This window comes from Quercus robur, chromosome 8, assembly GCF_932294415.1.
Source record: "Quercus robur chromosome 8, dhQueRobu3.1, whole genome shotgun sequence".
In the NCBI taxonomy this organism is placed as follows: Eukaryota; Viridiplantae; Streptophyta; class Magnoliopsida; order Fagales; family Fagaceae; genus Quercus; species Quercus robur.
This window is the reverse complement of record NC_065541.1, coordinates 46,834,087-46,846,660: the sequence shown is the minus strand read 5'-3', so window position 1 is coordinate 46,846,660 and position 12,574 is coordinate 46,834,087. Positions and strand designations below refer to the sequence as shown.

General features: G+C 37.0%; 1 protein-coding gene across 1 annotated transcript; it reads left to right on the top strand.

Moving 5' to 3' along the window:
- The first annotated feature begins 1,587 nt into the window (after positions 1 to 1,587).
- On the top strand, positions 1,588 to 10,755 carry LOC126696696 (MDIS1-interacting receptor like kinase 2-like). The gene is made up of 3 exons (XM_050393380.1): positions 1,588 to 3,966; positions 5,329 to 5,677; positions 10,605 to 10,755. The coding sequence occupies exons 1-3, from the start codon at positions 1,761 to 1,763 to the stop codon at positions 10,624 to 10,626; spliced, it is 2,577 nt and encodes an 858-aa protein (XP_050249337.1). The 5' UTR covers positions 1,588 to 1,760; the 3' UTR covers positions 10,627 to 10,755.
- The last annotated feature ends 1,819 nt before the right edge of the window (positions 10,756 to 12,574 follow it).

The window sequence follows — 12,574 nt, the reverse complement described above, 5'->3', positions numbered from 1 at the left end:
TCACTCACTCTCAATCCCACTCACTCTCAATCTCACCGCCGGTCCAAGCTGTCACTCACTCTCATTCATTCTCCGCCGGCCAGTCTAAGTCTGTCACCAGCCACAATCAAGCGATCAAGCGCTTCGTCCGTTACAGATCCACCGTGAACACACCCATTAGTCTCCGCCGGTGTGGTTTGGGTTTTTTTCTTTTCGTGTTTATGTGAGCAAAATTTGGGTTTGGTTTTTTTTTTTTTTTTTTTTTTTTTGTGAGCCAAATTTGTTGGGTTTTTTTGGTGTTTTGTTGTTGGGATCTTCAGATTTACTAATTTTATTTCTGGGATTTGTTGGATTTTTTGTACAGATTGGTTTGTTAGATCTTGGCATCCGTTTGGATGGCAAGAAAATTTCCAATAAAATGCAGAACAAAATTTCCAAGAAAATGCAGTGATTGACAAGAAAATTACTTGTATATTATGTGATTTTTGATTTTGGGTTTGTGGGTTTGTAACTGATTTCTGGGTTTGTATATTCGTTTGATGACTGATTTCTGGGTTTCTTCTGGGTTTGTGATTTTGGGCCGGAGCCCGCGGGCCGGGTTTGGGTGCCAAGAAACCCGTTTTATTAAACGGACCGAATTCGGATAAGCCTGCGGGTCGTCTCCAGATATAAAGAAATCCGATCCGAATATGACCCGTTGCCATCCTTACTAATAATACCTTGCCGCATATTCATTTTTCTATTTTTTTATGAAATAATTAAAGTTAAAAATTTTTTTAAAAAATCATTCAGACGACAACGACATACAGTAATTATGTTACACCTGGCAAAAACAAATAAAATTACGTTAAAGCCCTCAGAGGATTCTCCTAATTAATGTGGAGAATGTCTATATATACTACTTCATGCACCTACTGACCTACGTAACCATAAAGCCATTTGTTCTCTGATCACCCAATTCCTTTCTGCCATCTACCAACAATCTATATCCTCGCATGCAACTTATAAAAGTCATGATCTCCTTAATAGAGAGACCGATTTCCCATTGCTTATTCACCGCGCCTTTCATTATCATTCTTGCCTTGGCTTCTTCTTCTTTCCATGTTGCTATTTCTTCTTCTCCTGCAACTTCACCTTCCAATATAGTAACAATCATGGGACGAGAAGCAGAGGCTCTTTTGGAATGGAAAGCCAGCCTTGACAACCAAAGCCAGTTTCGGTTGTCTTCTTGGGTTGGAAACATCACTTGCCATTGGGTTGGAATTTCTTGCAACAACTTTAGCAGCATCTCTCATGTCAACCTCCCAGGTGCTGGTTTAAAAGGTACACTCCACACTTTCAGCTTCTCATTCTTACACAGTCTCATAAGTCTTAATCTCACCAACAATTCACTCTACGGTACCATTCCTTCCCAATTGGGAAACCTTTCTAAGCTGATATACCTTGATTTATCTACCAACCAACTCTCTGGTCCAATTCCTGCTTCTATAGGGAACTTGAGCAACCTGAGTGTTTTATGGCTCGACAATAACACACTTTCTGGACCTATACCTGAAGAAATTGGAAAGTTGGGATTTCTTAGTACTCTTTCTCTTTACAGGAACAATCTCTCTGGTCCAATCCCTGCTTCTATAGGGAACTTGAGCCACTTGTCTACTCTTTTATTATGGAGGAACAATCTTTGTGGATCTATCCCTTCTTCTATAGGAAACTTGAGCAATTTAGCCGGTTTAGACCTTAGCGAAAACAAACTTTCAGGATCCATTTGTCAAGAGATTGTGATGCTTGGATCTCTTAGTTATCTTTCTCTTTTCAAGAACAATCTCTCTGGTCCAATACCTGCTTCTATAGGAAACTTGAGCCACTTGTCTACTCTTTATCTATGGGATAACAGTCTTTGTGGATCTATCCCTTCTTCTATAGGAAACTTGAGCAATTTAGCCAATTTAGACCTCAGCAATAACACACTTTCTGGACCTATACCTGAAGAAATTGGAAAGTTGGGATTTCTTAGTGAGCTTGCTTTGTACATGAACAATCTCTCTGGTCCAATACCTGCTTCTATAGGAAACTTGAGCAACTTGTCTATTCTTGTATTATCGGAGAACAGTCTTTGTGGATCTATCCCTTCCTCTATGGGAAACTTAGGAAATTTAGACAATTTCGACCTTGCCAAAAACAAACTCACTGGTTCAATCCCTGCTTCAATTGGAAACTTGACAAAGCTCACTGTGTTGAGTTTGTACATAAATAAATTATCTGGCTCCATCCCTTTTCAATTTAATAATCTAACATATTTGAAGTACTTGACATTTTCTGAAAACATGTTGTCCGGGTATCTTCCTCAAAATGTTTGTTATGGTGGATCACTTCAAAACTTTTCAGCATATGACAACTATTTCATAGGTTCCATTCCAAAAAGTTTGAGAAACTGCACCAGTTTAATGAGAGTGAACTTGCATGGAAACCATTTAGGAGGAAATATATCAGAAGATTTAGGCATTTACCCGAATTTGATATATATTGATTTGAGATATAATAATTTCTATGGAGAACTTTCTCAAAAGTGGGGGAAGTGCCAAAGTTTGCAAAGCTTGAAATTCTCCAATAATAGAATTTCCGGTGTAATTCCTCCTCAGCTTGGAGGATCCATCCAGCTACATTTGCTTGATCTCTCCTTCAATCATATAGTCGGGCAGATTCCAAAGGAATTAGGAAGTTTGACGTCATTGTTTCTACTTAATCTGGGTGGTAATAAACTTTCAGGTAGTATTCCATTGGAAATTGGAATGCTATCCAATCTACAACATCTTATTCTCTCAGCCAACAATTTAACCGGATCAATCCCTAAACAAATAGAAGGGTGCTCAATATTGTTGAACTTAAGTTTAAGCAAAAATAAACTTAGGGGGGCTATTCCCTCTGAGATTGGAAATTTAAACTCTCTTGAAATGCTCGATTTAAGTGAGAATTCACTTATCGGGAAAATACCACCTCAACTTGGAGATATGCAAAGGTTAGAAACAATGAATCTCTCCCACAATGATCTGTCTGGCTCCATTCCCTCCACCTTTGGTGAAATGTCTGGAATGTCAAGCTTGATCAGTGTTGATATATCATACAATCGATTGGAGGGTCCTCTTCCCAACAATAAAGCCTTTTGTGAGGCTCCGTTTGGAGCATTAAGAAATAATAGTGGTTTGAAGGCCTGCCCCACTTCTATTACCAGGAGCAAGAATTATGGAGAGAAAAGGAAAAATAAAGTTGTGATTTTCTTTATTGTTCCTATCTTAGGCGCGATGTTTCTATCATTGATTGTATTTGGGATTCTTTACCATGTTCTCAAGCGCCAAGGTAAGAGGAACAAGCTAAACAGTCTAAGAGAAGCTCAAAATGGTAATATGTTTGAAGTTTGGAGCTATGATGGGAAAATGGTTTATGAAAGTATCATTGAAGCAACGGAGGGATTTGACTCCAAACATTGTGTTGGAGTGGGAGGGTGTGGAAGTGTTTATAAAACGGAGCTACGAACAGGTCAAGTTGTTGCTGTGAAAAAATTTCATTCAATACAAGATGATAGGATTGCTAATGCAAAGGCTTTTGAAAATGAGATTCATGCTCTGCTAGAAATTAGGCATCGCAACGTAGTAAAGCTTTATGGCTTCTGCTCACATCCACGACACTCATTTTTAGTTTACGAGTTTTTAGAAGGGGGAAGCTTGAAAGAGATATTGAGCAATAAAAAAGAGGTAGTTAATTTTGAATGGGTCAAAAGGGTGAATGTAGTAAAAGGCGTGGTTGATGCTTTATCCTACATGCATCATGATTGCTCACCTCCGATAGTTCATCGAGACATATCAAGCAAGAACATCATGTTGGATTTGGAATATGAGGCCCACATCTCGGATTTTGGCACAGTTAAGTTTTTAAATCCTGGCTCATTGAATCGGACTTCATTTGCTGGAACATTTGGATACACTGCCCCAGGTAATTCATTTGTACCTTTTCCTAATTTTTCCCTACTAGCATGCATATTCCTCTTGAAATATTTGCCTCTAGTTCATGTAATCATGTGCCAATCAAAGTGCATAGTGGTTGTTAAATTATGGTTTACTCCAAATATGGCTATGTTTAGTTTATGGGCCAGTTAATAGCTAAGTGATCAATTTATGAATACCTTACAACATCTTCAATATGTATGAAAAATGAACCCATTTTATGATAATTAAACTTTACTATAAAATTAATTAGTCACTAAAACAATAGAAGAGTCACAAAATTTTTCACAGCAATAAACTAAATATCTCACAAATTTTTAAAAATACAAAATAACACACACACATGTATGTATGTATGTATGTAGAATTTAGAGTTAAATCATGTTTTTAATATTATTATTATTATTATTATTATCTCATATATAAAAAACTCCATCCACTTACTTCTATATAATTAAAGATAAACATTTTTTTTTCTCATTAGTTATTTGTAATTTTCCCTTAAATTACATTAATAACAATTAATATATTCTTTGAACATTTTAGATTAAGCCTTTTTTGTTAAATAAATTATAATTTACATATTTGAGTATAACATTTTTGAAAACATAAAATGTGTACAAATCAAATAATTTCTGATAAATTAAATAATAAATGTCATTCTTTTTTTGGGCTTAATTTCTTCAATGTAATATAAGATATACATAAGAATAACAATACTATATATATATATATATATATATTTGTTTATTGATAACAGCGTAGAACATGTTGCAAACTTATAAGATCATAGCATCAATTCTTCTAATGAAAAATAAAATCCATGCATGCATATCCCTAAGGTTTAAAGTAATCTTTTATAGTCACTTAGATGATGTAACCATACTAAAACATGGCAGGTCATCTCCACGTTATACATTAAGAACTAAAACAATCATGTTAAATTTAAAGACTAAAAAGTTTGTTAGAGACAAAAATTATCATTTTAAAGTTTATAGAGAGTTAAAAATTATCACTTTCGGACTAAAATAGGCTAAAGTTTAGGGACTAATAGTGTGTTTTAGCAAAGAGTCTGTTTTCATTAAGAAAAGAGTATTTATTGAAGACAATAGTTGGGTTTAAATGTGCCTTGTTCCCTAGACTTGCATTTTGCAGGAATATAGGTACCACCATTTTAGTCCAAAAAATGAGGAAAACTGTTGCTGAGATAAATTTTTTATTTTCAACTTATCCACCATCATAGTAAATGAAGAAGTTAAAGGGATGCAATCCAACAATAAGATATATAGCAACTAGAGGTTACCTTCTAACCATACTCGAAATGGATGAGCTAATTTCTTTGGTTTTGCAGAACTTGCATATACGATGGAAGTGAATGAGAAATGCGATGTTTATAGTTTTGGAGTGGTGACATTGGAAGTGATCATGGGAAAGCATCCAGGAGATCTCATCTCACTTCTCTCATCATCATCGTCATCATCAGCAACAACTTCAACTGCCTGTGGTATACTATTGAAGGATGTGTTGGATCAACGACTTGAACCTCCTAGAAATCGAGTCGCAAGGATAGTGGTGTCTGTTGCAAAGCTTGCATTTGCATGCCTGGAAACTAATCCTCAATCTCGTCCGACCATGCAGCAAATTTCCCGGGAGCTATCTATCGAAAGATCTCCTCTGTCAGAGATGTTTGGCGAGATTACCTTGGGACAATTGTTGGTGTGATCATGCTCACGTGTATTCCGCACCTTTTTTTTTTTTTTATTGTACTGCATTAGGATGAGTCATGCAAATTAGAATATTGTTCATTTGGATCAAATTTATAATATAATAAAAATATATATATAAAAAAAAAACTCTCAATATATGTTGAGATGATTAGTCTGGAATAGAATTGAATTGAATAACAAAACGAATTTGAGGCAATAATTAGATAAAAATTAACAAAGAGATTTATTCTTTGGGAGATATTCTTCTTTGTGTCATAATAATTGTTGTACTTGTATCAGTGGCGGAGCCAATAAATTTTTCAAAGGGGGCCAAACTAACTATAACAAAACTCTTGTGTGTGTGTATATATATTCATGACCTAATCTCTAATTATGTTTTAATGTGAAGGAAGCAATATCTATTTCTTTAGGTTTACATCTTTGAGCATTTTTAAGGGTTCAAAAAGTTTTAACATTTGTGATAAAGGATTAAGAATACTTTTTCTTTATTAATATTCATCAAGTGTGAATATTTTCCACTTTAATTACTCATATTTTGAAATATAAACTATTAAAAATTATAAATTACTTATATAGCAATTTTTTGTTTTTACAAAAGAAAGTGTTAACAGTGAAGTGTATGCAATCAAACAAAATTAAACAAGTAAATTGAATTCATCTTTACAAAACCATAAAGCCATTCCTATATAAACTTGTTCATTCCATGCATCTCTACAAAACCATAAAGCCATTCCTTCTCTGATCACCCAATTTGTTTCTGTTCTAGCATGCAGCTTATAAAAGTCATGATCTACTTACTAGAGAAACCACTTCCCAATTGCATCAATAATCTAATTCAAGCTATGTTCACCACTGTCCTAATTATCATTCTTGTGTTGGCTTCTTCTTCCCAATTTGCTATTTCTTCCTTTGCAACTTCTCCTTCCAATATGGGACGAGAAACAGAGGCTCTACTGGAATGGAAAGTGAGCCTTGAGAACCAAAGCCAGTTTCGGTTGTCTTCATGGGTTGGAAACATCCCTTGCCAATGGGTTGGAATTTCTTGCAACAACTTTAGCAGCATCTCTCATATCAGCCTCACTCGTTCTGCTTTAAAAGGTACGCTCCACACTTTCAGCTTCTCATGCTTACACAGTCCCGTAAGTCTTGATCTCAGCCACAACCTACTCTTTGTTACCGTTCCTTCCCACTTGGGCAACCTTTCTAAGCTAATCTACCTTAATTTATCAGTCAATCATCTCTCTAGAAGAATTCCATCTGAATTATGCCAACTAACAAGCCTTCACATATTAGATCTCCATGAAAATAACATCACTGGATCCATTCCTCATCAACTTGGAAAACTCAACTTGTTCAATGAGCTATCTTTGTATAGTAACAATCTCACAGGTTTAATCCCTATGTCAATAGGAAACTTCAGAAACTTAATCATTCTAGATCTTTTTGAAAACAAACTTTCTAGTTCCATTCCTCAAGAACTCTAAAGGCTAACATCTCTTAGGAGTCTCCTTTGAATGGAAGCATCCTTGCGGGCATGATACCTATATCATTTGGAAACCTGAGCTCCTTAATTAGATCTTAGTGAAAACAAACTTTTTGGATCTATTTGTAATGAGATTGGGATGCTTGGATCTCTTACTTGGCTTTGTATGCATAACAACAATCTCTCAGGTTCAATTCCTACTTCTATAGTAAATTTAGGCAACCTAAGTGTTCTCTACCTCAACGACAACAAACTCTCTGGACCCATACCTCAAGAAATTGAAAAGTCGGGATCTCTTCATCAGTTGGGTCTGTATACGAACAATCTTTTTGGCCCAATTCCTACTTCTATTGGAAACTTGACCAACCGGTATATGCTATCCCTTTGTCTCAACAATCTTTGGGGATCTATCCCATCCTCAATCGGGAACATGAAGAATCTTACAATCGGGATTCAGCCGCGTTTCTAAACGCAGCCCAAAGATAGTCTATAGCTGTGTTTTAAAAAACACAGCGCGTTTGAAATGCAGCCCAAACCAGCCCTATAGCTGCGTTTTCTACAAAACGCAACTATAGGTCCCAAACCTATGGGTGTGAAAAACGTGGCTATAGGGCAAAATAAACGCAGTTATAGAACGGTCTAGAGCCGCGTTTTTAGAAACGCAGCTCTAGGTCCCCGCAGGGAGCTATAGCCTCGCCACATAAGCCGTGTTTGGAAATGCGGCTATAAAAACGCAGCTATAGCCTATAGTTGCGTTTTTATTGGCTATAGCTGCATTTTTCAAATGCGGCTATAGCCCTCTTTTTTTGTAGTGATTGCATAATGCAATTATCAAAATTAATCAAAACCCATTAACCAATATCATTAAAAAAAAAACAAAAAAAAAAACAAAACAAAACAAAAGGAAATAAAAGCATGGCAAAGATAAAATTATTATCTTTTAGAACATTGGATGCAAATGCTCTTCTTTGATTTACTCTTCATTTAGGGTTCCATTGATTCTTGATACTAGCATTATTAGTATTGTAAGAACCAAGTACAAGACTTCTGGGCCTTAGGTCACTTGGGCTCACAATTTATTTGTAGTGGGCTTAAGGATTTCCTACAATGGGTCGTTCTCGGCAGAGAGACTCAAAGTAACACTCAATTGATACTCTCTCCTTGACTGTTTTCTCTCAATTTTTCTGAACCACTTTTTCTCCCAACTTTCTTCTATTTATAGCTAAGGTTAGTGGGGAGATTATGATTACAGCCACCGTTAGTGCTACTGGAGGTCCAATATTATCTGATTGAAGTGGATGTTTAGGTGAAAGGGCGGTGCAGCATTTATGATCTTGGAACTTGGCTCCATTTTGACCGACTATGTTCGGCAACTCAGTTCCCTGGGAATATCACAATTTCCCGAGAACAGTTCGTATATTTGACCGGGAACGTTTGTCCGATCACCTCTCGGAATTCAATACCCTACGCTTGTTCGCACACGAAGGAAGCTCCAAGAAGGGCGCAGGACAACTGGACCTTTCTGCTGGACCTTTGCCCAAGGCTGGTATGGGACTCGGCCCAGGGCCTGTGTGGGATTGGGCCCAGGGCCTGTATGGGACTGGGCCCAGGGCCTGTGTGGGCCTAGGATCTCAGTGCCGTACAATAGCCCCTCCTTGATTCATACTCGGTCGCCGAGAAGAATCAAGGAGCTGTTTGGGCCTCTTGACCTCGGGAACCTTCTTGTCTGGGACTTATGACTGTTACTTTTTACTAATATTCTCAAAAGACGCGCCGTCTCGCGGCGCCAGGCGCAGTCGTCATTATTGCCTGACGGTTCGTGAACCGAAGCGGCGCGCGAATCGGTTACGTTTGGCAGTCGCTGGGTCGCTCGTAAATTGTGCCCATTTATTGCTTGAATAAACGTTTCTTCTCCCCCCACTTCTTTTTGGCTTTATAAATAGTCCCTCTCTGAACACCATTCCATTTTTCCTTCGCCTCTGATCTTTAGTGCTTACTCTCTGCCGACCACATTTCTGTGTGCTTGCTTGCTCAGTGTTCTTTTCCTCCTTAGAACCCAAAGTAAGTCTTTCTTCCCCTTCCTGTTCCTTCAGCTTTGTTTCTTTGAGTTCACTTTTGTAGTTTTAGGCTTTATAGATGGGTTACTCTTACCTTCTAGAATCCCCGGCTGCTTTGGCCACCTTTAGGAGTAAATTTAGTATTCCCGATGACGTGGACGTGGCTTACTGCCATGAGAGTGATATGGAACTCCACCGAGGGCAAGGTACAGCCTTCTTTCCTTTGATGTCCATTTTAGAAGGTGGGGTCAGGTTCCCCGTAGATCCCCTCTTGATAAGCACACTCACTTACTATGGGCTGTGCCCTGACCAGCTTCCCCCCAATTTTTACCAGGTAGTTAGTTGTGTCAGTAAGTTGAACCACACCTTTAACTTACAGTTAGACCACCATGATATTAACCAAATGTACAGCCTCTGTGGGAGCAAATCCACCAATTATTACCTAAAGACAAGGGATGCTCGGGTACGGCTGATATCGTGCCTACCCGATTCGAACAGGAACTCCGCCGGGGAGTTCGTCAGGGTGCGCGGCAATTGGTTTTCCGGGGAGATCCCTTGCCCCCTTACACGGCGTGAAGTGGGTTCGTACCATCCCCTTCATATAATTGTTTTCCCCCGCCTTTTCTTTTCTTCTTATTGGAGTAAAAATTTTTTATAAAGAGTTAAAAATTATCACTTACGAACTAAAATACGCTAAAGTTTAGGGACTGATAGTGTGTTTTAGCAAAGAGTCTATTTTCATTAAGAAAAGAGTATTTATTGAAGACAATGGTTGGGTTTAAATGTGCTTTGTTCCCTAGATTTGCATGGTGCAAGAATATAGGTACCACCATTTTAGTCCAAAAGATGAGGAAAATTGTTACTGAGATAAATTTTTTATTTTCAACTTATCCACCATCATAGTAAATGAAGAAGTTAAAGGGATGCAATCCAACAATAAGATATATAGCAACTAGAGGTTACATTCTAACCATACTTGAAATGGATGAGCTGATTTCTTTGGTTTTGTAGAACTTGCATATATGATGGAAGTGAATGAGAATTGCGATGTTTATAGCTTTGGAGTGGTGACATTGGAAGTGATCATGGGAAAGCATCCAGGAGATCTCATCTCACTTCTCTCATCATCATCCTCGTCATCAGCAACAACTTCAACTGCCCATGGTATACTATTGAAGGATGTGTTGGATCAACGACTTGAACCTCCTAGAAATCAAGTCGCAAGGATAGTGGCATCTGTTGCAAAGCTTGCATTTGCATGCCTGGAAACTAATCCTCAATCTCGTCCGATCATGCAGCAAATTTCTCGGGAGCTATCTATCAAAAGATCACCTCTATCCGAGATGTTTGGTGAGATTACCTTGGGACAATTGTTGGTGTGATCATGCTCAAGTGTATTCCACACTTTTTATTTTTTTTATTTATTGTACTGTATTAGGATGAGTTATGTAAATTAGAATATTGTTCGTTTGGATCAAATTTATAATATAATAAAAAAAAAATTTTAAAAATCTCAATATATGTTGAGATGATTAGTCTAGAATAGAATTGAATTGAATAACAAAACAAATTTGAGGCAATAATTAAATAAAAATTAACAAAGAGATTCATTATTCTTTGGCCGGGAGATTGTCTTCTTTGTGTCATAATAATTGTTGTACTTGTATCAGTGGCGGAGCCAATAAATTTTTCAAAGGGGACCAAACTAACTATAACAAAATTCTTGTGTGTGTGTGTTTATATTCATGTCCTAATCTTCAACCATGTTTTAAGGTGAAGGAAGCAATATCTATTTCTTTAGGTTTACATCTTTGAGCATTTTTAAGGGTTCAAAAAGTTTTAACATTTGTGATAAAGGATTAAGAATACTTTTTCTTTATTAATATTCATCACGTGTGAATATTTTCCACTTTAATTACTCATATTTTGAAATATAAACTATTAAAATTTATAAATTACTTATATAGCAATTTTTTGTTTTTACAAAAGAAAGTGTTAACAGTGAAGTGTATGCAATCAAACAAAATTAAACAAGTAAATTGAATTCATCTTTATCTCTCAATACCTCAATACAATAGTTACACATATTACAATTATTAAAACCTAAAATAAAATAAAATGAAGAGATTTAGCTGTAAAAGTAAAACATAAATGGTTACAAAACATATACACAGGTAACACAACTTGGTTAACAAAACACCATACACAAAATAAAATAATTGAAAAATTAATATCATCAAAGCATTTAAGTGCAAGCAAGCTGTAAAGCACAAACCAAACAGTTATCGAAGTCTTTTATGTGCGGTTTTATTTACAAATAAAACCACACAGTTGATTGCTTAGAGAGAGAGAGAGAGAGAGAGAGAGAGAGAGAGAGAGAACATAGCAAAAAAAAAAAAAAAAAAAAAAAAAAGAAAAGAAAAGAGAGAGTAAGAGAGACAGACCAAACTGTAATTACTGAATTGGACGGAGGTGGGCTAGAAGTCAAAATGGTGACCACCGACTAAGGATTTTCCCTTTATTATGGAAGAGGAGTCCTTGAAACAAAGGTTTTTTTTTTATTTTTTTATATATAGGTTTTTTCTAAATCAATTTGAAATTTGAGCCCACATGAATTTCAAGGAACAACTAAACAATTTTGAGAGAAAACTAACTAGACGAATAGTATATTTTACATTCTAAAGGGATATGTATAACTTAGCGTTTACTACATATAAGTTTTTGCTAGGTAATACTACGGTCATAAACTATTTTATAACATTTTTCCAAACTGTTGATGTGGGGCCCAATAGTTTATGGGCCCGACCCGCTCGCTTATGGGGAGTCCACAGGTCCACACTGAAGGAGGCCAGGGCCCAAGCTCAAAAATAGGAAGTCCAAAGTGGCCCGAAGATACAGCCGAGGACAGCTTAGTCCTTGGCAGGCCCGAAGTCTCATGGATGAGAGTGGCCTACAAGCTAACTTAAAAGATCAGAAAATATCTTGGGGGAAGTTGTCCTTAATACCCTTCACTGATATGATACTGCACCTAACAGAGCCGGATTCTTAGGCTTTATTGATCATCTCCCACAATTTCGGGATTAGATTGATGGGACAGATATCTGTCCTGGAAAGGTCGACCCTACACGTGGACGAGGGACAACGAACGTAGGCTAGTATAAAAGAAAACGTTGGGTAGCGAAGTAAAGGATCCCCATCTCACTTCCTGAAAAAACTCCAGGAATGAGAATGCCCGGGTAGTATATGTGCTCCACCGTGGAAAACCCATCGACGGGTAACCGGAGAAAAACACTAGTGCTCCTCGGACAGGATTTGAGGAGCCCAATCCCT